This window comes from Apteryx rowi, unplaced genomic scaffold (genome assembly GCF_003343035.1).
Source record: "Apteryx rowi isolate R43461 unplaced genomic scaffold, aptRow1 scaffold_1088, whole genome shotgun sequence".
NCBI classification, from domain to species: domain Eukaryota; kingdom Metazoa; phylum Chordata; class Aves; order Apterygiformes; family Apterygidae; genus Apteryx; species Apteryx rowi.
In genome coordinates this window covers 134,905-159,408 of record NW_020447295.1, presented here as the reverse complement: position 1 = coordinate 159,408, position 24,504 = coordinate 134,905, and the positions used below count along the sequence as shown (strand labels likewise).

At 63.5% G+C, this 24,504-nt stretch overlaps 1 protein-coding gene across 3 annotated transcripts; it reads left to right on the top strand.

Moving 5' to 3' along the window:
* Window positions 1-4,467: 4,467 nt before the first annotated feature.
* Window positions 4,468-23,778, top strand: SPTB (spectrin beta, erythrocytic). 3 transcript variants are annotated; one of them, XM_026071817.1, is made up of 35 exons: window positions 4,468-4,704; window positions 5,023-5,174; window positions 5,470-5,643; window positions 5,835-5,926; window positions 6,058-6,138; window positions 6,332-6,447; window positions 6,842-6,954; window positions 7,061-7,248; window positions 7,403-7,520; window positions 7,666-7,824; window positions 7,919-8,221; window positions 8,750-8,900; window positions 8,987-9,857; window positions 9,955-10,092; window positions 10,355-11,111; window positions 11,483-11,685; window positions 11,777-11,867; window positions 12,087-12,233; window positions 12,461-12,724; window positions 13,517-13,732; window positions 14,020-14,109; window positions 14,501-14,779; window positions 15,036-15,166; window positions 15,753-15,957; window positions 16,085-16,459; window positions 16,606-16,850; window positions 16,935-17,073; window positions 17,475-17,559; window positions 17,703-17,899; window positions 18,124-18,233; window positions 18,921-19,002; window positions 21,733-21,944; window positions 22,045-22,218; window positions 22,336-22,378; window positions 22,792-23,778. In XM_026071817.1, the coding sequence occupies exons 1-35, from the start codon at window positions 4,557-4,559 to the stop codon at window positions 22,957-22,959; spliced, it is 7,017 nt and encodes a 2,338-aa protein (XP_025927602.1). In that variant the 5' UTR covers window positions 4,468-4,556; the 3' UTR covers window positions 22,960-23,778. The 3 variants fall into 3 exon arrangements, 2 of the variants coding, with proteins under 2 accessions (XP_025927602.1, XP_025927612.1); XM_026071827.1 differs by lacking the exons at window positions 18,921-19,002; window positions 21,733-21,944; window positions 22,045-22,218; window positions 22,336-22,378; window positions 22,792-23,778 and adding an exon at window positions 19,068-19,259 and having other exon boundaries at window positions 4,478-4,704; XR_003254527.1 differs by lacking the exons at window positions 18,921-19,002; window positions 21,733-21,944; window positions 22,045-22,218; window positions 22,336-22,378; window positions 22,792-23,778 and having other exon boundaries at window positions 4,476-4,704; window positions 17,414-17,559; window positions 18,124-18,216.
* Window positions 23,779-24,504: the final 726 nt, after the last annotated feature.

Genomic DNA, 24,504 nt, shown 5'->3' with positions numbered 1-24,504 from the left:
GCGGGTGCTGCCTCTGTCCGGCGCCGAGCACGGGGCAACGGGCCCGGAGGGGGCTCTGCCCCCCCCCCTCCGAGGCCCACCCTTGCCCCCGGGGACGGCGTGGCTCGGGGCGCGGAGCAAAGTTTGGCTCCGGGGCAGGGTGCTGGCAGCCCCCGCCGAGGGGGCGTTGGTGCTCGGAGCCCCCAGGCCCGGCCCGGGGCGGCGGGGGGGGGAAGAGAGGCTCGCACTGCTCCCACCCGAAACGCTGCGTGAAAGAAGCCCCCTGCCTCGCTGCCCGGCCAGGCTGTCCTGGCCAGCCGGCTGTCCCGGTGTTGTCTTGTCCCTGGGAGGTGTTTCTTCCCAAAGGCTGGTTTCCTCGTCCCGGACACGTGAGTGACAGGGAAGGACAGGATGGATGGATAGCAGGGGGCTGACGCGGTCTTGGYGCGGTGTGCGGGGCGCCGTCCCTGTCTGCCCCGGCCTCCCTCGGTGTGCCCAAACGTGGTCCACGCTAGGGAGATCCGGCTACAAAGCCTCTGTCCGGCCTCCCGGAGCCGTCGCGTGCCCTGGCCGGGGCCCTCAGTGTCCCTGCGCCGGGGTGGTGGTGCAGGGCAGCGCTCTCCGGGCCGGGCTGGCAGCGGCAACGCGGAGGAAGGTGGCAGTGTCCTTCCAAGCGCTGCTTGGAGCAGAAGCTCTGCCCACGCGCGCCGCCGCCGAGCAGAGGTAGGGCTGGCACCGGCTGAGGGCACACGCGGAGGGGGAACGCCATGCCGCCGCTCCGGCCGTGGGGAGCCCCGGCTGCCCCGAGCAGAGCGATTCCCAGCTTGTTGCRCCCTGATCATGCGGCACTGGGAGCTGCTGGGTCTTGTGCTGGGTCTTGTGCCGGTTTCTCCGGAGGGGAGGCATGCAGCCTGGGGCTGCAGCCCCCCTGGGGTGCAGAACGCCTATGCGAGGCTTTGCGCGCCGGTCCTGGGCGCTTCCCCGGCCCGTTTCACCTTCCTCAGGATTTCCGAGCACGTGCTAATCGGCTTGAAGCTCACAGTGGGAGACGCGGGAGGGATCAGCGCCTTTAGCATCAGCATCCGCACGGGGCAGCTCCTGCTATCTGGGAGCAACRCTGGCTTGTTAGCCGGGTGCAGCACCGAGCACCCGGAGGTGAGGTGCTGGAGCCCACCTGCGTGCCGCAGGCTCCTGGTGCCCTCACGCCTGACGGAGCTCCTCGCGTGGCCCATTTTGACCACAACGCATGGATTTTTAGCAAACAAGGGACCCAGAGCGCCTTTAAATAGGTTGCCTGGTGCGGAGGGGTACCACGTACGCCAGCAGTCGTGTCACCCGTGGCCTSCACGTCCCCCTCTTCTCCAAGCAGGAGAAAGCACCCTTGTGCAGGCAGGAGGATCCTTGCGTGCGGGAGCTGGGATGGGAGCCGTCTCCTTCCTCCCCACGYGGGGGAGGCCAGGCTGCGCCAGGCCGCCAAGCGAGCAGGGGCTCTCCGAACCACGCGGGGTGGCTGCATATCGGTTCCCGGAGGGAATTCCTGCCCTCGGAGCTCATGCGCTGCAATAAGCCGCCACGCGGTGTGCTGGCAGCGCTGGGGGTGCCGGGAGCGGAGGCAGCCGCATGGCACGCATACCTCTCCGGCCCCACGGCCCGCCCGGGGCGTTTGAGTGAGAGGCACTGATTTCCTGGCTCCCCTCGCAGCCGGCCGCCGAGCCTCTGCGGAGGGCAGGGATGCCTTCACCGGGCGCTGCCACCACCTCGGCTCAGYGGGCTTCCCCGGTGGTTTCCCCCGTGTCTCCGTCCCCGTCGTCGTCCTTGCGGCTTTTGAGTGTTCCCCMCACACACACCCCGGGATTTGGGCTAGAAGGGGCAGATGAAGCTGGGCGGGTGCTGGCAGTTCAGCGTGGCTTTTGCTGCCGGGGGAGGGTTTTGCAAAGCTCCGGCTCCTGGAGTCGGGGGGTTGCTGGAGCTCTGGACTCGGCTTGTTTAAATAAGTGAAGAGTTTTTCAGAGCGGGGAGGACAGCTCACAAATACGACCTGTAAAGAGAGCGAGCTCAAAGGAGACCTGTGAAAACCCCTCGTGTGTTACCGTGCAACCTCCCCCCCCCCGCCCAAGGAACATTTTGAAGTTGATCCTCCGTTTTTAAGGCCCCGGCTAAAGATTTTTAGAATAATTGAGCCGGTGCATACGGGAGCAGGGGGAAGTTCCTAAGAAGGGAGCCGAGATTAGCCTGTGCTTTACGCAAGGGAGGCCTATTTTTAGCTGGAAATGTATGTGGAGTGTCAGCACGTGTGTATGTCACAGCTATGTGCGCTCGCAGATTAGGTGACACAGGACAGTCCCGCGGCCTCGCCGATTGGCGGCCGGTTTGGCATCCGCTTCGGGTCCTGGGGAAGCTGGGGACGGTCTGGAAACGCGTCCCTTCGTCGCCTCTCCTCCGGTGGGATGGAGCGGTTCRCTCGCTGTCCTCGCCGGGGGTTGGGTGGGGGGAGCTGTGGGGCACCGTGCCTGGCTTGGTGCCGCAGGGGCCGGAGCGGGGCCCCCAGCGCCCTGCCCTCGGCGCAGGTCCCGTGCAGGGGGGGAGGGCTCGACGCTGAGCGCAGCCATCTGCTCATCCGCCCCGGCGGCCGCGGCGCAGCCTGGATTCCGGCCCTTGCCCGGCTCCTCTCGGCAGCGGGGATGGAGGAGCCTGGCTCGCCAGCAGCTCCGCTTTCCTATGCGGAGCCGCTTGCCTCCGGGGCCTGCCGTCGGGTCGGGAGGCGGGATGCAACGCGGGCACCGGGCTGCGGCGGCAGATGCTACCGGCTGTTTTCCCATGCGGCCCCCTTCTCCCGTACCGGAGCCGGCCTTGAGTGCCGTCAGCCCGACCCTAGGAATCGGGCAGAGGATGCCGGCAGCGGGGAGGCAGGCAGTCGCTGGCCGCATTTACCTACCCAAAACCGCCCCCTGCCCACCCCGGTGCTCCCAGCCCCGCTCATGCCCTGCTGCTTTCCTACCGCGGAGCAGGTGGAATTAAAATCGTCGCACAGAGGATATCGCCAGCGGCTTTCCTCTGTCAGACGCCGTTACTTTTAAGGCGCCGGTATGGCAGAGGAAGATGTAAAGGGTCGGGGAGTACCCGCTCTTTAAATGCACGCTGTCAGCTCGATTTGGACCCCGGCAGTGACTCCATTCAAAGCAATTTTCGCCTCGGAGGATGCTCGGCGGCGCAGCCCCGCTATTGCCGCCGCGCCGCGGTGGAGTCGAGCGGAAGAGGCCTGGCCGCGATCAAGGACGCGGGGCCGGGCTGCAGCAGAGCTGCAGAGACCGGACACAATTCAGCGCATGGAGCTCTCAGCACGGCTCGCCTGGCAGCCGGGCGAACTGTGCCGCCGTCCTGTAGCGGGGTAGTGCCGGGAGGGAGGAATTTAGGTTTTCCCTTGTGTTTTTTTTTTATTTTTGGGGCTTTTTTTTCTGTCGTCACTGCTGGGCATGGGGGGGGGGAGGGGGGCAGAGGTGCCTGCGCCCCGGAGATTAGGGAGTCGAGATGGGGCCCAACCCAGCCCTGCCGGCCCCCGATAAAAACCGTCCTGCGTGTACGCGTGCTTTAGCCTCCCTGGAAAAGCCTTGCAGCCTCGGGGGCTCGGAGCARGGGGCAGCCCTGGGCTTCCCCGTGGGCACCCAGTGGCACCCCACCTCAGTTTTGGTGTACCCCCGCCTCCCCCYGAATCTATCACCCCCCAGGCGGGTCTGTCCCCGGTGCTGAGCGGCCCCGCATGGTGGTGTCCGATGGCTCCCGGCGCCTAGGAGCTGGAGGGTCGGACGCGGAGGCTGCGGGAGCAGCACAGCTGCCTCGGGGTGGGCCGTGGAAATGGGGGGCAGACCCCCGGGCCGGCTCCCTCGGGGGCCCCAGCGTGGGCCGGGCGATCTCCCGCAGCCCCGTCCACCCTGCGCCAACAGCTGCGTGCCGGCATTTTTAGATACGAGCCCGTCCTATCTATATCCCAAACGCCCTCGCGGGCGGCCCCGCCACTCCCCCTCCAGCAGCTGTCACCCGCTTTCCGTGGCAGGCACCCGGCAAAGCCCCTGCACCGYGCTGGGGGCCGGCCGCCGCTTCGCCGTCCCCTCGGATAGCGAAGACGGTGGATGTTTGGCGGGCAGCAAGAGCCCAGCACGGGGAAGGACCAACAGCCACGCTCATTCRTCTTAACCAGCCCTCGGTGACCACCTGGGGGGCTGGAGCTGGGCACGTGGGTCCCGTTGGGGACGGGCACGGCGTGGCAGGAGGGTCCACRTCAGCGTGCAGCCCAGGTGCCCTCCAAACACCTGGGTGGGGGCTGCAGCCGGGCGCCACGCTAAATCCCCCTGAGCGGATTAACCGGCAGGTCTTAGCGGCAAATCCTGAGTCGCGGCATGTGCCACTGCCCCGGTCTCGGCACGAATGGGGCCCACGAGCTGCTCYGACCACCCGCCGGTGGTGATGCCCGTACCCGCGCCACCACCACCGCCGCCGGAAAGGCTCAGCTCCCACGTGCTGTCCCAGCAGGGGCCTGCTCCCGGTAGCTGAAGGACGCCTGGCCGGGGGACACCGGGAACATGACCTCGGAGAATGACTACGACCACCTGGAGATCCAGCAGCAGTACAGCCGCATCAACGTCCGCTGGGACGCCTCCGACGATGAGCTCGACAATGACAACAGCTCGGCCCGTCTCTTCGAGCGCTCCCGCATCAAAGCGCTGGCAGGTCTGGGGCTCTGCGGACCCTGGGGCTGGCACCTCACTCCCTGGCCCTCCAGAAAGGCAGCCGGGGGCTCAGCCTAACGGCAGCGGCTCAGCAACACCCCACACCAGACCCTACATCTGGTTTTCTGGGGCCTATTGACCCTCCTGGATCCCCTCCATCCCCATAGATCCCTCTGTCCTCCTGGGTCCCCTCCATCTCCCCAGGTCCTTTCTGACCTCCTGGGCTCTGTCAACCCTCCTGGGTCCCTTCTGCCCCAGATTCCATGGTGCTGAGGTATATCCCCACCGCCGGATGCCACCCTGCCTGTTCTCATTGCAGACGAGCGGGAGGCCGTGCAGAAGAAAACCTTCACCAAGTGGGTGAACTCCCACTTGGCTCGTGTGACGTGCCGCATCTCTGACCTCTACATGGACCTCCGAGATGGACGGGTGCTCATTAAACTGCTGGAGGTGCTTTCAGGAGAGCTCCTGGTATGACTCCTCTCCGGCTGGGGACCCTTGGGCCAGAGCTGTGCCGTGCCACGCTGTGCCATGCAACCCTGACTCCAGGGCTCCCAGGAGGCTGGGGCTGGCCTGCTCTGGCTGTTGAACCGGTGTGGGTATGGGGGTTAGGACAGTTTTGGGACATGGTGGTGCCAAAAGGGTGGCCCCTGCTCCTGTGGGATGTCACTGGCAGCCAGTGAGCAGGGATGGTGACGCTTCACTAGCGAGGGGAGGGTGCTGTGGGGCTGGGCCAGGGTGAACGCTGAGTGCTGCCGTCCCCCAGCCCAAGCCCACCAAGGGCCGGATGCGAATCCACTGCCTGGAGAATGTGGACAAAGCACTGCAGTTCCTGAAGGAGCAGCGGGTGCACCTGGAGAACATGGGCTCCCACGACATCGTGGATGGCAACCACCGCCTCGTCCTTGGCCTCATCTGGACCATCATCCTGCGCTTCCAGGTGGGGCTGTGCCAGTGGCCAGGCCAGGCTGGGGTGCACTGTGTCCCCTAGGGATGTCTCCACACCCCATGAGGTTGGCAGTACACGGTTTGCTGACCGGCACTGCCACAGGGGCCACAGTGCTTCCCCAAGGGGAGTCGTCCCCTGTGGAACGCCCCCCAACCCCAGGGATGTACTTCTGTCCCCCCCAGATCCAGGACATCATCGTGCAGACGCAGGAGGGCCGGGAGACGCGCTCTGCCAGGGACGCGCTGCTGCTCTGGTGCCAGATGAAGACGGCAGGGTAGGTGGTGGGACCCCAGCCACACCTGGACCAGCCAGCAGGGTTTGGGGGTGACCAGGGGAGATGGGGTCTGGGAGGGCACTGTGGCGCTGCCCGGCTGTGGCGCAGGGTAATGCCTGTCCCTCCCGCAGGTACCCCCATGTGAACGTCACCAACTTCACCTCAAGCTGGAAGGACGGGCTGGCGTTCAACGCCCTCATCCACAAGCACAGGTAAGCAGAGCTYGGCAGCCAGCCTACAAGACTGCCTTGTCCCCGGCCACTATGCCTCCACCATTGCCGGGAGATGCCAAGGCAACCTGGAGAAGTGGTGGCAAGAGGTGCTGGGTGCTACAACCGGGAGTCCAGCAGGGGCACAGTCCCCTTGCCGGCTGCATCACTGCTGTCCCACACTTTCCGTCCCCAGGCCCGAGCTGGTTGACTTCCACAACCTGACCAAATCCAACGCCCGGCACAACCTGGAGCATGCGTTCAGCGTGGCGGAGAGGCACCTGGGCATCACCCCACTCCTCGACCCTGAAGGTAAGGCTGTGGGGCTGCACTGGGGCCGGCACAAGGGCCAGGGCTGGCAGGGGCACTCCCAGCGTAAAGCTGGCTGCTGCCACCCCTGCTGCTGCCACCATTCCCCATTGGGACATGCCTGTGCCCCACGGAGGGAAAAAGGTGCTGGATTTTGGCTGCCTGGGAAACTGTCACAGTGAAATGTTCACCCAGGACTGGTATTTTGGGAATGAAGCAGTCCCAGAGCTCCCTGGCTGGGAGTCAGTGCGAGGGGGGACCTCATGAGGCCACACAGGCCCATCGCTGCCTGGGGCTGGAGTAGCAGTCCAGGATGGTGCTGAGGTGTCTCAGGACACTGCACAGTCTGGGACAGGGTGGGCACATGGGGCTGAACCCTATCCCTTGCGCTGGGCAGATGTGTTCACAGAGAACCCCGATGAGAAGTCCATCATCACCTACGTGGTGGCCTTTTACCACTACTTCTCCAAGATGAAGGTGCTGGAAGTGGAGGGGAGACGTCTGGGCAAGGTAGGGGACGGTGTTGGGACCATTGTGGGGGAGCTGCTAGGGCATGGCACCGGTGCCCGGGCATGGGGGGAGCCTGCAGGGCGCTCAGTGCCAGCCCCCGCTGCAGGTGATTGAGCACGCCAAAGAGACAGAGCGGATGATTGAGGGCTACAGTGGGCTGGCCTCCGACCTGCTCACCTGGATCGAGCAGACCATCGCCTCCCTCAACAGCCGCAACTTCGCCAACTCCCTGGCCGGGGTGCAGCACCAGCTTCAAGCCTTCAGCACCTACCGCACCGTGGAGAAACCCCCCAAGTAAGCGCCCTGAGCCTCTCCTGCAGCACTGTCATGCCCCAGGGGSAACAAGCCCCTGCAGTGGGGCCGGTGGGGGCAGTGGCAAGGTGCTGTGCCCTTGGCCATGTGGCATGGCACCCACGAGTGCCCCAGGGCTGAGCTCTCTCTGGGGCAGGTTTCAAGAGAAGGGCAACCTGGAGGTGCTACTCTTCACCATCCAGTCGCGGATGCGGGCCAACAACCAGCGCGTGTACACCCCGCACGAGGGCCGGCTGGTCTCTGACATCAACAGGGTACGTGGCCTATCTTGTCAGCCTCCGCTGGGCTCGCATCGCTGGGCACGTTCAGGTTTGCTAGCAGAGCGAAACGTCACCTGGAAGCCTGGCGGAGCAGTTGTGGGACTCGGTGTCAGCCCCAGTTCGCGTTGTGTTTGCCCAGGCCTGGGAGCAGCTGGAGAAAGCAGAGCATGAGCGGGAGCTGGCGCTGCGCAACGAGCTCATCCGGCAGGAGAAGCTGGAGCAGTTGGCGCGGCGCTTTGACCGCAAGGCGGCTATGCGGGAGGCCTGGCTGAGCGAGAACCAGCGCCTGGTGGCACAGGTGAGGAGGACACGGTCAGGGATCCCAGCCCTGCTCGGGCACCTCTCCAGCGCACACCCAGATCAGGCGTCACCAAAGACTTTTCTCTGAGCAGGATAATTTTGGCCAAGACCTGCCAGCAGTGGAGGCGGCCAAGAAGAAGCACGAGGCCATCGAGACAGACACGGCCGCCTACAAGGAGCGTGTGCAGGCCATCAAGGCGGTGGCAAAGGAGCTAGAGGCGGAGAACTACCACGACATCAAGCGCATCAATGGCCGCAAGGACAACATCCTGCGGCTCTGGGAATACCTCCTGGAGCTGCTGCATGCCCGGCGCCAGCGCCTCGAGATGAACCTCACCCTGCAGCACCTCTTCCAGGAGATGTTGCACAGCATCGACTGGATGGACGAGATCAAGGTGAGCTGTGGGCTGTGCCGTGGGGGGCCACCAGCCTCTCAGGCTTCTTGGGTTGGATTTCTTGCGGTCCTTGCATATTGATGCCCAGCATTCAGTGGCACCCGCTTCCCTGAGTTAATGCCACTGCAGATTGGGTGCCTTAGCGCCACCAGCCAGGGCATTAATGAGACCCTACCAAGGAAGAAGAAGGGGAGATTATATGGTCTTTGTGTCCTGGGAAGCAGCAGTGCGTGGAGGGGGATTTAGCTCTCGGAGAGAACAGTTCCCAGCACCTGGGAGCCCACATTACTCCGGTGCAGGACACATGGGCTGGTAAGGCTCAAGACTTTGGGCTGCAACAGATGCATCAGTGCAGTCTGGGGACATGGAGGCAGCTGGAGAAGCAGCATTAGGGCATACGACTGGCAGCGATGCCTGGGCTCAGTGCCTGCAGGGGTGCCTGGCACTCCTCCAGAGTGTCCCCATGGCTCAGCATTGGGATGTCCCCACTACCCTAGCAGAGCCGTGACGGCTCGTGCTCTCCCGCAGGCGCAGCTGGCATCACCTGAATTTGGGAAGCACCTGCTGGAGGTAGAAGACCTACTGCAGAAACACCGGCTGCTGGAGGGCGACATGGCCATGCAGGCAGAGAAGGTGCGGGCCGTGAGCAGCGCTGCCCTCCGCTTCGCTGACGCCGATGGTAGGTGTGCCATTGCCTCTGGGATGGCCGGGCAGTGCAGGAGATGGGGTGCCATGCTCACGCGTGCCCGCGCTCTGCCCTGCCAGGGTACCGGCCCTGTGACCCTAAAGTCATCCGGGACCGTGTGAGCCACCTGGAGATGTGCCGGCGGGAGCTGCAGGCACTGGCAGCCCAGAGGAAGGCTCGCCTGGAGCAATCCAAGCGCCTGTGGAAATGCTTTTGGGAGCTGGATGAGGCAGAGGGCTGGATCAAGGAGAAGGAGCAGATCTACTCCTCCCTGGACTATGGCAAGGACCTCACTGGCGTCCTCCTCCTGCAGCGCAAGCACGCAGCCTTTGAGGCCGAGCTGCGGGGCCGGGGCGGACAGCTGGAGCAGGCACTGGCGGCAGGCGAGCACCTGGTGGCCGCAGGGCACGCCGAGGCGGCCCGGCTGCGGGGCCGCATGGCAGAAGTGCGGGCACTCTGGGCCCAGCTGCAGGAGCTGGCTGCTTTCCGCCAGAGGAGCCTGCGGGACGCCGAGAGCTTCTTCCAGTTCCAGGTGGATKCGGATGAGCTGAAGACTTGGCTGCAGGACACCCGGCGGCTGGCGGGCAGCGAGGAGCTGGGCCATGACGAATCCTCCACCCGGGCACTGGTGAAGAAGCACCAGGAGCTGCTGGAGGAGGTGGCCAGTGCTGAGCAGCTTCTCAGCAGCCTGGGCCAGCAAGCCGAGGACTTCCCGCCTGAGTTGCGTGCCGGCCCTGAGGCCCAGAGCCGGCTGACGGCCCTGCGGGCACTCTACAGTGAGGTGGCGAGCCTGGCCGAGCTGCGGCGCCGAAAGCTGCAGGACAGCCTGGACCTTTACACCATCTTCAGTGAGACCGATGCTTGCCAACTCTGGATGGGTGCGAAGGAGACATGGCTGGAGCAGATGGACATCCCCAACACACTGGAGGACCTGGATGTGGTCCAGCACAGGTATGGTCTCCGCGGGGGGAGGATGGGCACCTGCCACTTCCAGGACCGGGACCTGTGTCTTGAGGTGGGGCCCGTTCTCAGCCCTTGCGCTTGGCAGGTTTGACAGTCTGGAGCAGGAGATGAGCAGCGTGGCCTCCCAAATTGATGGCATCAACCGGGCAGCTGACAGCCTGATCGAGAGCGGGCACCCGCGCAGCCCACACATCCAGCAGTGTCAGGAGCAGCTCAACACCAGGTATGTGCCATGCAAGGACATAGGGGATTAAACCATTTCAGCAGCTCCCACTGCATTTGGGCACTTTGAGCACCGTGCCAGGAGTTTGGGGGATGTTGGCAAATGGGTTTGAATGCTTGGGACGTTGTTCCTTTGCTCTCATATCCGTGGGTGCCCATGCTGCAGGGTATGTGTGTCCCTGCACGGCCACCACCTGGCCCAGAAGCTGGCCAAGCCACAGTAGCAGACAGACAGGGTGGCTCTGACTCCCTCTGCTGTGCAGATGGGGCAGATTTCGGGAGCTGGTGGCACAGCGGCAGAAAGCAGTGGACTCGGCGCTGAGCCTGCTCAACTACTGTGTGGACTGCGAGGAGTCCCGCAAGTGGATCCTGAGCAAGACCCGCGTGGTGGAGTCCACGCAGGACATGGGCCGGGACCTGGCCGGCGTGCTGGCCATCCAGCGCAAGCTGTACGGCATTGAGCGTGAGCTGGCCGCCGTTGAGAGCTGCCTGGGTTCCCTGCGGCCCCAAGCCCAGCGCCTGGCTGAGGATCACCCGGACCTGGCAACGGACGTCCAGGAGCGCCTGGGGGCCACAGTGGCTGCTTGGGATGAGCTGCAGGGTGCCCTGCAGAGCCAGGCGGCCTCGCTGGGTGAAGCTGGAAAGCTGCAGCGCTTCCTGCAAGACCTTGATGACTTCCAGGCCTGGCTCTTTGGTGCACAGAAAGCCGTGGCCTCGGATGAGGTGCCAGCATCACTGGCTGAAGCTGAGCAGCTCCTCCGGCAGCACATGGCCACACAGGAGGACATTGAGCAGCACGAGGCTGCCTACAGGAATGTGAAGGAGATGGGCGAGCGGGTGACGCAGGGCCAGGTGGACCCTGAGTACGAGCAACTCCGGCAGCGCCTGGAGGGCATGGACACAGGCTGGGGCGCCCTGCGCAAGATGTGGGACACCCGACACCGCTTCCTCACCCAGTGCCTCGGCTTCCAGGAATTTCTCCGCGATGCCAAGCAGGCTGAGGTCCTCCTCAGCAACCAGGTAGGTGCAGGGGCCTTGGTGCTCATGGGATGTCTGTGCCAGCCAGATGTTGCTCTCGCTGGCACAGCCCATGCCTGTCAGATGTTATGGGTGGGGGCATCCCAAGTGCAGCCCTACTATGCCAGGCATGGCCAGCTCTTGGGCAGGGGGTCCCAAATCCTGGAAAGGACCTGGATCCAGTCAGGCAAGGCAGCCACTCTCCTGAGCCCATACTGGGGAAGCTACAGTGGGACGCAGCACACATCCCCAATRAGCTCTGCAGCAGGCGAGGGCCAGCGGCACTCCAAAAAGGGTGGCTGTGATCACATCAGGGGCTGCATGGTGGTGGTGGCACACAGCATGCCGCAGCCCTGAGCCACTCCGCGTTGCAGGAGTTCACTCTGGCTCACCTTGAGCTGCCCGACACGCTGGAGGGCTCAGCTGCTGCCCTGCGGAAGTTTGAGGACTTCCGGGCCAGCATGGAGAGCAGTGAAGAGAAGATTCCCAGCACGGTGGCAAGCGGCACCAAGCTGGTGGCTGATGGCAACATCTTCTCTGAAAAGATCACAGAGAAGTGTCAGAGCCTRCAGGAAAGGTGAGTCCAGCCCCACGGTGAGGGGCGAGGGGTCGGCAAGGACTGTCCAAGGGCAGCATGGGCAGATGCTGCCCTTCTCTGTCCCACCTAGGCACAGGGCGAATGTGGCCAAGGCACAGGAGGCAGCAGGTTTGCTGCAGGACAACCACGAGTTGCAGACCTTCCTTCAAAACTGGCAGGAGGTAGGGGAGCAGCGGGCACGGGTGGGCACAGTGGAGCCTCAGGGCCTGAAGGACCATGTCCTGTCTGCATCCCCTGGGCTGGTGCTGCCCCATCAGAACTGGGCCTCAGTTGGGGAGCCCCATGGGACCCTGTGCACTAGGGCCTGTGGGCTCCATGGTGCCCCTGCACGGCACCGGGAGGGTGGCCAAGCCATGACGCCCATCCTGTCCTGCTCCCAGCTCACCCTGTGGATCAATGAAAAGATGCTGACAGCGCAGGACAAGTCCTATGGCGTGGCCCGGAGCCTCCACAGCAAGTGGCTGAAGCACCAGGCATTCATGGCGGAGCTGGCTGCCAACCAGGGCTGGCTGGAGAAGATTGACATGGTAGGTCCCGGGGATGGTGGCATCTGGCTTCAGCGGGGCTGGGAGCTCTGCTGCCTTCGCCAAGAAAGGGAACAGCCACTAGGGATGCTCCAGGATGAGGTGGCAGCATTCCTCCAAGTACCGGGTGGGGAAGCCCCATCCTGGAGCGGAGATGTCCCTGGGTTTGGCACGGCTGATGCCAGGGGCCCCGGTGCTCAGTGGATGCCAACTTCTGCATGTGCCGACAGGAAGGGAAGGAGCTGGCGGGCCGGAAGCCGCAGTACGGGGCACTGGTGTCTCAGCGCCTGAGCGAGCTGCACGCACTGTGGGACCAACTGCAGGCTGCCACTGAGGAGAAAGCCCAGCAGCTCTTTGAAGTCAACCGCTCAGAGCTGTACGCTCAGAGCTACAGCGACCTGGACCGTTGGCTTGGCGAGATGGAGGACGAGCTGCGTGCCACCGAGCAGGCCAAGGACCTCACTAGCACCAATCTGCTGCTGAAGAGGCTGACGGTGGGTGGGATGGCACCCCAAGGTTGGAGGGACCCAGACCTCCATCCCCTTGCTTGCCAGCTCCTGTAACCCCTTGTGGCGGGCAGAGAACTGCCTGAGCCTGGGGCACCAAGCATCCTGCAAGCTGGGTGGGCTTGGGGTGTCAGCACCTCTCTGCGTTAGCACCCAGGGTGCCAGGGTGGTGCCACACTGGTGTTAAAGGACCCAGGCCCTTTGTGGTTGCTTCATGGGAAAACTCTCCTGGCAAAACCCTGGGAAAAGGAGTGAAACTGCAGGCGCAGCCTGGGACCTGGAGGGATGCTTTTCAGCCATATCCCCAGGGCAGGCAGGGAGCCTAATTCAGTGCTACCAGAATACCGTAATACAGCGAATTACTGTCATGCTTGCTGGTGCCTTGAATCAAAGGCTCTCATGGAGGTCAAATGGGGCTATTCCTCCTGCTCCTTCAGAAAAGGGTATTGCCTTGGGGGTTTCCTTCAGGTATTGGTACAACCTACCCAGCAGGGTCACCCGACTGCCACAAGTCCAGTTTGGGATTGCAGTTTTGAATCACTAGGAGCATCCCCAAACGAAGCTGGGACTGAGTCCAAGTCGGTCCTGTCGGGGTCTGCTGGTATAGAAGGGGCTGGACATCATTCAGGCAGGCCTGCTAGGGATTGTGGACAGCTTGGCATGCCTCTGCTCCCCTGGCACCTGCATCCCCCCTCCACCCGCTCATCCCGACTCTGGGAAATGGAGGGGGTAAGTCCCCTTTCCGGGCAGGGTTTGGCCCACACCACTCTTCTCTTCCAGAGACTGGAGGAGCAAGTGGGAGCACGAAAGAAGGAGATGGAGGAGCTGGTGTCGCAGGGTGCCCCACTTGGAGGGGCCGCACAGGAGGCAGACAGCCAGGAGCAGAAACTCCAGCAGCGATTCCTCAACCTGCTGGAGCCCCTGGAGAGGAGGAGGAAGGAGCTGGAGTCATTCAAGACCATGTACCAGCTCAGAAGGGATCTGGAGGATGAGACGGTGAGCTCCCTCACGTGCCAGGGCCCTTTCTTCATGCACTTCCATGCCCCTCTGGCCAGCATACCTGCCCAGCATCTCAGCCACACTAGCACCCAGCAAACCCCGGGTCTGCCAGGCCAGGGCTGCACTCAGTCTCAAGCCCCAGGGGAGCCTGGCAGAGCCCCCGTGCCTGCAGCACCCGGAGTGGGGAGCCCCGAGGGTGTTCTGGCTGGCACTGCAGGGAAGGGGCTGCAGCGGTGCCTCATGCCTGTGCCGACGAGCCTTCAATGGGGTGCTCTCGCCCACAGCTGTGGGTGCAGGAGAGGCTGCCCCGGGCAAGATCCACGGACCACGGCACTGACCTCCAAACCGTGCAGCGTCTCATGAAGAAGAACCAGGTGAGTCTGTGCAGAGCAGGCGTCGCCCACTGCGGGGCACCAGGAATGGGGTCGGTAACCCTACCCGGGCCTCTGACCTGGCCCCTTTGCCTTTGTTGAGGAAGTTGGGGGCTGCCCAGCTGTGCTGGACAGCACTACCCTGTCCCCATGTCTTGAGCCTGCCCTGCCCAGCCCAGCCCGCTCACTGCCCTGCCAGCTTGTGGGCAACCTGAGCCTTTGCCCAGCCTGGTCCCCTAAGGGACATCTGTCCCGTGTGGGCACTGGGAGATGCAGAAAGCCCCATGTGGCAGGGAGGGTGCTGTGCCAGGCAGGCACTGTGCTGGTGTGAGCGCTCAGGGACACCCAGGGTGTGCATGGGTGCAGCCCCCCGCCCATGACACCTTCCCGGCAGACCCTGCAGAAGGAGCTGGCGGGTCATGCCCCACGTGTGGCCGAGGTGCTGAGCCGGGGTGACACCGTGGTGGCAGAGGCCAGGGGGCAGTGCCCGGAGCTGGAGACGCAGGTGCGAGAGCTGCAGGGACTGTGGGACACCCTGCAAACGGAGACCAGCAACCGCCTCCGGCGCCTGCACGAGGCCAACGAGGCCCAGCAGTACTACCTGGATGCCGGCGAAGCCGAGGCCTGGATCAGTGAGCAGGAGCTCTACATGGTAGCAGACGAGAAGCCCAAGGTAAGAGGCAGCACTGCGCCCATTTAATGCCCGAGGGCCTCTGGGGGATCCTCTGTGCCATGGCATGCCATCCTATGCCATGCCATACCATGCCATGCTATGCTGTACCATGCCATGCCACCAGCAGGGACTGAGCTCACGATTGCTTGGGATGGAGGCAGGATGTGCCCGCAGGGTGGGCACTGGGGCCCGATCCCAATCCCTGTCCTGCGGGCATGCCACATGGTGACAGGCAGTTGTGTCTGCCCTGCCTCAGGACGAAGAGAGTGGCTTGGTGATGCTGAAAAGACATGTCCGGCAGCAGCGATCCATTGAGGACTACGGCCAAAACATCAAGGAGTTGGCAGGGAGGGCTCAGCAGCTGCTCTCTGCTGGCCACCCTGAGGGGTAGGTGACACCCATCTCCCCCGGCTTGGGGCCATCCCCATGGTGCCCTCAGCACCCTGGTAAGCTCACGGTTAGGTGAGGTTTAGGCGCTGCTGAAGCTCTGGTGCTGTTTGGTGCCTTAGTGCCTTGGTCAGGCTGGTGGCACTGCTAGACCACGGCTCTGCYGGTCACCTCGGACTCTGAGATGCCGGCATGGGGGTGTAGGCAGAGATGCAAGTCGCTCATTGCTGGCAGCCCAAAACCTAGCTTCAGTGGGTTTTCTTCCCCCCCAAACCCACTTGGTGCGTTAAATGCCTAGTAAATGATTCATAGGCAGGTTATTGGACCTGGCTGGGGACTAACTGTGGAAGATGGCATCTCTGCTGGGAAATGTTTCATTAACCACCAGGTTTCCTAGCCCATGGGCCCAGCATCATCAACAGCTTTGCGTTTTGGGGAGAACAAATCCATTTGGTGTACTTTTCTCATGGTGCGGTGGGGGCCCACTGGGTGCTGGGCGGCTCCCCTGGCAAGGAGCAGGCACCGCGGGTGGCCCGGGGCCATACCGGGTGAGAACTGGGGTGTCTGTGTGCCCGGGGCCGTGCAGGGAGCAGATCATCCGGCTGCAGGGCCAGATGGACAAGCACTACGCAGGGCTGAAGGAGGCGGCTGAGGAGCGCCGGCGGAGGCTGGAGAACATGTGCCACCTCTTCCAGCTGAAGCGCGAGGTGGAGGACCTGGAGCAGTGGATTGCTGAGCATGACGTGGTGGCCTCCTCCCAGGAGATGGGGCAAGACTTTGACCATGCCACGGTGAGTCTGCTGAGGGCTCCCAGAGCTGGCACACAGCAGGAGCTGGGACGGGAGATGCAGGGTGTGGCATCATGCTGGGGGCCAGCACGCACCCTTGGGTGACAGGCGGGACCCTCTCTTCCCCCAGCTGCTGCGGGAGAAGTTTCGTGAGTTTGCATGGGAGACGGGCAGCGTGGGGCAGGAGCGCATGGACCGGGTGAACTTGACCATTGAGGACCTCATCGATGCGGGGCACACAGAGGCTGCCACCATGGCCGAGTGGAAGGATGGGCTGAATGAGAGTTGGGCTGACCTCCTGGAGCTCATCGACACACGCAGGCAGCTCCTCACTGCCTCCCACGACCTGCACAAGTACTTCTACGATGCTGCCGAGATCCTTGCCCTCATCGCAGACAAGCAGAAGGAGCTGCCCCAGGACCTGGGCTGTGACACCAGCACGGCCAAGGCTTTCCATCGCATGCACACCGCCTTCGAGCGGGACATCCAGCTGCTGGAGGCACAGGTAAGACTGAGCCAGACTCCATAGCCGGGATGGTGATGGGGACCCCCAGGGCAGACAGGCAAGTGGGACGTGGGGAGGACAGGATGCTCTGGAGGGCTCCTTAAACGCCAGGCAGCCCCCTGACACTCTCCATCTCTGCGGGGCAGGTGCAGCAGTTTCGGGAGGTGGCAGCACGCCTGCAGACAGCGTACGCTGGGGAGAAGGCTGACAGCATCCAGCAGCAGGAGCAGGAGGTGGTGAGGGCCCTGCGGGCGCTGCTGGAGGCATGCAGTGGGCGGCGTGCCCAGCTCCTGGATACGGCCGAGAAATTTCGCTTCTTCAGCATGGTGCGGGACCTCCTCTCCTGGATTGAGAGCATCATCCAGCAGATCGAGACGCAGGAGAAGCCCAGGTAATGCTGCTCACAGCAGGCGCCCAGCCCCAGGGTCCTGCGTGGCAGTGTCTGGTGCTGACATGGGCACCTCTCCTTCCCCAGGGATGTCTCATCCGTGGAGCTGCTCATGAAGTACCACCAGGGCATCAAGGCAGAGATCGACACACGAGACAAGAGCTTCACCACCTGCATCGACTTGGGCAAGAAGCTGCTGCAACGCAAGCACCACGAGGCGCCCGAGGTAAGGGTGGCTGTGGCTCAGGGAAGCCTCCACATTGAGTGCTGGGGTGTCAGGAGCAAGCAGAGCCCCAGGAGAGAATTGCCCCATCCGGGGCCTCCCCAGCAGGTCCACATGGGGTCATGGGGACAGATGCCAAGGGTCTCTGGGGCACCCATGGGGCACCAGGGCTGCGTGTCGGCCCAACCAACCTTCCTGAGCCTCCTTGGCAGCCCAGCATCCAGCCCAGCTGTAGAGGGTTTTGCTGGGAGACAGGACCAGGGGCTCAGAGCCAACCACCTGGGGGATCCCCTGTTTCTTGACCCTGCTGGGCCCTGAGGCCGCCTGCCTTGGCCTGGCACAGGGCTGGAGCGAGGTGCCTGGTAGAAGCTGTCCTGCGGTGGTGGCACCCTTGTCCCTTGCAGATCAAGGCAAAGCTGGTGGAGCTGGTGGAGAAGAGGAGGGCCATGGTGGAGACGTGGGACAGATGCTGGGACTGGCTGCACCTGCGTGAGTGCACGGAGGGAGCTGCTGTTCGGCAGATGGCAAGGGGGACGCCGCCAGGCGCTGGCATGTGGTTTGGCTCCCCCAGAGCCCCCGGGGTGGCGCGGGCCTGTGATGCAGGGCTGAGCTGGCCCTCGTTCTCCCCACAGTGCTGGAGGTGTGCCAGTTCTCCAGGGATGCCTCGGTGGCCGAGGCCTGGCTCATCGCACAGGAACCCTACCTGGCCAGCGGCGATTATGGGCACACAGTGGACAGCGTGGAGAAACTGCTGAAGAGGCACGAGGCCTTTGAGAAGTCTACGGCTACCTGGGAGGAGCGTTTCGCTGCCCTCAGGAAGCTGACAACGGTGAGGAAGACCCAGTCTCCAGCATCCTCCCAGGGCGCCCCAGGTGGCTCAGCCCCACCGCGAATGGGCACAGCCAGCCCCAGATCACCCTGAGAGTGGGATGTTGCCACCTATCCTGCCTCAGTTACCCCATCCCATACAGCCCCTTCCTGTGGCCACGGCCAGCCCCGCTCCTGGCCATGCCCCGGCCTGTCTCCTAATGCCTTCACCCCCTTCCCTGGCAGCTTGAGCTCCTGGGCAAGCGGAAGCTGCAAGAGGAGCCGGCACAGGGCAAGGTGACACGGACCTCGGCTCCTGACTACGACTTGGATCTGGATGCTGAGCTGGAAGCAGGGTAAGAAGTGCCTTTGCAGTCCTTGGCACGGGGGCCAGCCAGCATGCCCAAATGGCCCTCAAGGCCACAGCATCTCTGGCAGGGATTAGTCCCTGGAGCAGCCCAGAGGTCCCAGCTCACACCTGAGGGCTGAAAGTGGGCGTTGTTTTCAACATTTCAATATCACTTTTTTCTTCCTTAAAGCGAAACATGAAGGATTTTTTAGTGGTTTACCCTTTCTGAGCAAGATCACTCATAGGTAAATCGATGCAAGCAAAGCAGAAGAGCCAAAGAGCCATCCACAACCCTTGGTCTTGCTTCAGCACCATCCATCCACAACCCTTAGTCTTGCTTCAACATCATCTTTCAGGGGCTTTTATTTCTCCAAGGGAGAAGAAAGCAACAGATATTCCCAAAACCTGGTCGTGCCCCTGTTGCCCATCCTTGGCCCGAGCTCTGCCACGGTGCTCGCGGCCATTCTGCTGCGGGATGTTAAACACCCGTCATGCTCCAGCCCAGGGGTGGCTGCATTTCCCTGGTGGGATTGTGGGATTTGCCTCAAGGCTGGCAGGGCTGGGCTGTTGGGGGATGCTCTGTGAAGCGCAAGGCACAAAACACCCCTTGGAAACAGTCCTGCCGCCGCTCCTGGATCCAAGCAGGGACGCTGCATGCGGTCGTCTTGCTGAAAAGGCTGCTTCCATGCTGCAGGTCCGAGGAGGAAGAGGAGAAGAAGAAGAAGGGCTTAATAGTGCAGGATGCCTCTCCGCCTGCCCCTGACAGACCAGAACCGGTCAGTTATTGATTTTAACTTTCTCCTTCCCCAGCAGCACAAAAGTCTCCCCATGTTTTCCACAGGGTCTTGGCAGATCGCTCCCCGTGAACCCATCCATGGCATGCTGATGGCTCCCCGGTCCCGCTCCGAGTTTGCTCTCCCTCCCTTCTCTGCGCTGGCTCTGCCAGGGAAGGGCCTGTGAACTGCATGTCGAGCCCTTGAGTTGTTCCTTGAGTTGAGTTGAGTTGAATAAATGTTGGAGTAATCCCAAAATACCAGGTGGCTGCCAGGCATGCAGGCCAAACCTTCCCTTGCACCCCGGCTTGTTCCCCACTGGCTGTCCCCGGGATCTGGGGCTGCTGCAGGAGCAGAAGCGATGTGCCTTGCATGTTTTGCCCCATGGCCTTCCTGGAGCATGCCGGGTCAGGCAGCAGCATGTTCATGTGCGGCATCAGCCCACGCAAGCCCCACGGGGCTACGAGCCTGGTGGCTGAAAATTTTGGAGGTGCCCCAGACGCTGCTGTCAGCAGGGCAGAGGGGCCCGGCTGTCCCTGCTGCCAGTGGCGGGCAGGCCAGAAGGTCCATCCAACATCAAGGAAGAGACCGCTGGAGGCACTCATTTGTGTTGCGGGCAGGAAGTGTTGTGCTGCGAGCAAACAGGGGCAGCTCGGTGCATCTCTGCCTGGGCTGAGCTCCCCGGGGTGATGCTCGGGCAAGCTGGCAGAAGCTGGTGCGTGGGTGCCTGGCACCTCTCCAGGATTGCGGTAGCAGCCAGGAGGCTGCGAGCTGCCCTGCAAAGTGCTGCATGTGATCCCCAGCAAAAAGGCACCCATAGACGGTGGGATGTCCTGGGGACGATGGGAGAGCCGGACCCATCTGCCACACGGAGGGCAGATCCCAGCCACACCGCACTCCATCCATCCTCTGCTGATGATGAGGCCACATGGGCAGCAGACGCCCCAGGAGAAAGCTCCAGGACCTGCATGTATGGGCTGTGGGGACGCCACACTGCCCCCACTCCCCTTGCTATGTGACGCCTAGCTTTCCGAAGCACCCAGCCTGGGAGCCAGGCCAGCTCTTCCTTAGCCCGGAGGGAACACCCACAGGCATACAGCAACAGTGGTCCCAGCTGGCCATGCCCACACCAGCACCTGGGCACGTGTCTCTGGGGGCATAGTTACCATCACCTCGCCAAGCATCATCACCCCATGTGCCAACCAGCTATGCTGCCAACCAGCTTATGCTCTCCACTGCTTTCTCTGCTCCTCCTGTCTGCTCTGCCTGCTCAGGCACAGGATCCTCTTCTGCTTGCTCTGCCTGCTCAGGGATGTGGGCATCTTCTGGCTGCTTGGGGACAGGATCCCCTCCTGCCTTCTCTGCCTTCTTGGGGACAGGACCCCGCTCTGCCTGCTCAGGGACAGGATCCCCTTTTGCCTGCTCTGCCTGCTTGGGGACATGGTCACCCTCTGGCTGCCTGGGGACACGATCCCTCCCTCTCCACGATGTGCACCATGTAACTGCTCCATGTGCTCTCCAGCCTGTAGCTGCCTGCAATGGCTGTGGCCTGACAGATATCCAGACAGATGCCTGGGGCTGTGCCCCAAACCTCGGAGGGGCTGGGACCCTCCTRGGACTCCCCCATGGCTCCAGGCACAGGCAAAGGAGGACGGTGCCAGGCGAATACCCTCAGATGGGCATCCCATCCACTGCAACAGCCACTGGACACTGCAGACACTGCCCAAACCATGTCTGCCCTCTTACCTGGCATCCCATCCCAGGGTCCCAGCCGGCTGCAATCGTCCCTCATCCCCGGCTGGAGCTGGGCCTGGGATGCCCAGCTGGGTCCCTGGGTGGGTCATGGCCCAGCTCCGCTTCCTGGGCAGTTTTCACCTCAACACCCGTCCCCATTTGGCCAAGGTGCTGAGTCTGCTCATGCCCTGAATGGGAGATGATGGCTCCAGCCCTCACTGTTTTTCCCCCTTCTGATTCCTCCTTCTGCCATKATTTCTGCTCCCAAAGCCCCTTGGGGGCGGCCTGCCGACACCAGTGCAACCAGGCAGCTCTCTGGGCTGTCTGCCCTGCTTGCCTCCTACCTCCTCTTGCCCCACATCCATGGGGCCCCTCACCAAGGTGATGGGGGCCCAGCACCCAGCCATGTGGGTGCCTAACCCCCTGGGGATCCCCCACAGCATGGGGCACTCCGGCACCTCGTGGGGCTGGGGGTGCTGGTCCCTGCGTGGGGCTGGGGCACCAGCCCCTCTGGGGGTGCCCAACGCCAGGCGCCGCTCCACAGCCACAAGTGCCACCAGCCGTGGGGCCAGGCAGCATTGCGCTGAGGACTTAGAGCCAGGCACTTGCTCGTGGCACCTTCCAGCTCCCTCCAGGGTTGTTGGCGAAGGTGGCTGGAGAGTCCTGTCCCTCCTCTGGTCCATGGCACCATCACTGGGGGGGTGCTCCGGGAGCGGAGAGGACTGCAGCCCGCTTGGGCGTCCCTGGACCTTTGCACTGTGGCATGGACAGGAGGGGACAGGGTGCTGGGACGTGCCTTTTCCTGGTGGCCAGTGCAGTGGGCAGGCAGCCACAGCTCAGCATCCGGCCCTGGGCACCCCAAGGTGACCCCCCATTCGCCTGGCTGGGGGACGAGGCAATGTGGGATGAGGCAAAAACCGGTGTCCCGTCCCCCTCCAGCACGGGGCGCATGACCCGGTTGGCGGCCCCCTGCCTAACACCCGTGTCCCTTTGCGGCAGCCAGCGCAGAGGGAGGCAACGGGCAAGGAGGAGGAGGCAACGCGGCGGGCCRAGGAGGAGCCAGCGGCGCCAGGCTCGTGGGCGCCGCGGGGCGAGCTCGAGGAGCCCACCACACTGCCAGCCCAGCTGGAGCGCTCCTGCAGCATCCAGCTCGAGGGCTACCTGGGCCGCAAGCACGACCTCGAAGCGGCCACCAAAAGGGCTTCCAACAGGTGGGCATGGCCCCTTTTTTTTCCCCCCGCCGATGCCGCGTCCCCCCTGGCAGGTGCGTGCCCACCGGCGGTGACGGGGGGGGGGGCTGTCGCGGCGCAGGTCGTGGAGCACACTGTACTGCGTGCTGCGGGGCGGCGAGCTCGCCTTCTACAAGGACGCCAAGAGTCGGGCGCTGGGGGTGCCTTACCACGGTGAAGAGCCCTTCGGGCTGCGCAACGCCCTCTGCGAGGTGGCCGCCGGCTACAAGAAGAAGAAGCACGTCTTCAAACTGAGGTAGGACACCCCCCCCCCCCCCGCAAGCCTGAGGTCCAGAGCAGAGGAGCCAGCTGCCATGGCATGGCATGGTGTGGCACGGCTGGTGCCTCACTGGGACCTCTGCTCTGTCCCCAGGCTCAGCAATGGCAGCGAGTGGCTCTTCCACGGCAAGGATGAGGTGAGGGGCAGCGAGCACTGCCTGGGGGTGACACGGGGTGGCCAGGAGTGTCCAGGGGGAGATGGGTTGGCTGGCAGTGTCCAGGGGGATGGGAGGGGCCAGCGATGCCCAGGGGAACATGGGGTGGCCGGTGGTGCCCAGGGAGACATGGGGTGGCCAGTGGTGCCCAGGGGAAGACAAGGTGGCCAGCAGTGCCCAGGAGGCCATGGGGTGGCTGGTGGTGCCCACTGGGACATGGAGCAGCTGGTGATGCCCTGGGGGGCAGAGGGTGGCCAGCAGTGCCCTACTGGACACAGGGTGGTAGGAGATGCCTGGAGGGATTGGAGGGGGGGGGGGTGGCCAGTGGTGCCTTGGGGGGGGCACGGGGTGGCCAGACGCAGCCGCCTCTGACCCCAGCCCCGTGCCCCCCCCAGGAGGAGATGCACTCGTGGCTGCAGGGTCTCAGCACAGCAATAATCGAATCCCAAAGCATCAAGACGAAAGCCCAGAGCCTGCCCCTGCCCCTCATCACCGCCGTGGAGCCTGGCCTGGCCAAGAAGGACAAAGAGAAACGGTTCAGCTTCTTCCCCAAGAAAAAGTAGCCGTGGGGGTGAGGCCCCCCCCCCCCACTCCCCCCCCAAAAATCCAGCCCCGTGCCAGCAGGATGCAACCATGTGCCACTAGCACCCGCGCAGCCTGCAGGCCGTGGGTGCCTGTGAGGTGCTGGGGCACCCGGCACCGAGCTGGGTATGGCAGGGTGCTCCTCGGGCTGAGCGCAGTGTCCGAGCCGGGGGGAGGGGGGGATGCGTGCGTGTGCACGTGCGCATGCTTGCTTACACGTGTGTGTGTGTGTGTGTGTGTATATGTACATCTTTATGTGCACAGTGGCGTGCACACCTCTGTGTATGTCAAAGCTAGCCTGTGTGCACACACGTATACGTACGTTGTGCGCGGGGGTGTACACATGCCTGCATGCACACAGATGTACACCTCCTTGTGTGGGGGTGTGCACACACCTGTAYGTGACTGCACACACGTATACGTACACCCTGTATGTGACTACACATATGTATACATACACCTCCATGTATATAGGTGTGCACACCCTTGTGTGGAATACGTGCCCGTGTGTGCATGGATGTGTATGTGCACTTCCATGCTTACGGATATGCACACACCTATGTGCAGTGAATGCACCCCAGTGTGCGCACGTATGTATAGGTACACCTCCATGTACACGTACAGCTGTGCCCCCACATGTACATGAATACATATTGGCATGCACAATATGTATATCTACGCCTCTGTGCGCACACCCCTGCGCGTATGTGAAGACATACCTGTGTGCACAAGTATGTATAGGTACAGCCATGTGTATATGCATATGTGTGTATGTTTGTATACGTACTCCTCCAGGCGTATACCTGTGCGTACATGCATGTCCGCGTGATGTATATGTATGCGCACCTCCAGGTGTATGCACACGCACACCAGTGCGCTTACCTGCCTGTAGCTGTACACCCCAGCGTACGGTTATGCCCACCTCTTTGTATGCACGCCTGCGTGCATGCCTATAGCGCTGTATGTGGGCACCGCCTGTGTGTGCAGGGGTACGTACAGCTTGCGCACCTGTGTACACACCTGCCGGCATGCGGACAGCACACGCCCAGCCCTGCGCACGTGCGCTGCCCTGCATGCACACCCGYGCGTTTATGTGAACCCGCGTACGACCGTGCACGCCTGCACGCGTTCCTGCACACACGTGCCTGCACGCCGGCGGGGGTGTGCACGCGCGCGGGTGCATTTGCCCCGCCGCGCACGCGCGCGCCCCCGCAAGCTTCCCCACCTGCACGTGCGAGTGCACCCCCTCCCACCTCTCGCGCGCCCCGAGGGCTCCCCGCCGCGTCCCTCTTCTCCCCCTTTCGAAGCCATAAGCCCTCCGGCTAGCGTGCGCGTGGAGGGAGGCGGCAGCCCCGCGCCGGCGTCCCCCCCCCGGGCACCAACCAAAGAGCTTTCGCCCGTGGGCCAGCACCCCGGCGTGCCACCGCTTGCCGCAGCCCCTCTCCCATCCCCCGGCACGGCCAGCCTGGTGGGGGGGGGGGGCCCGGCCCGCACCGCCCTCCCCGCGGCACGGCACGGCACTCCAC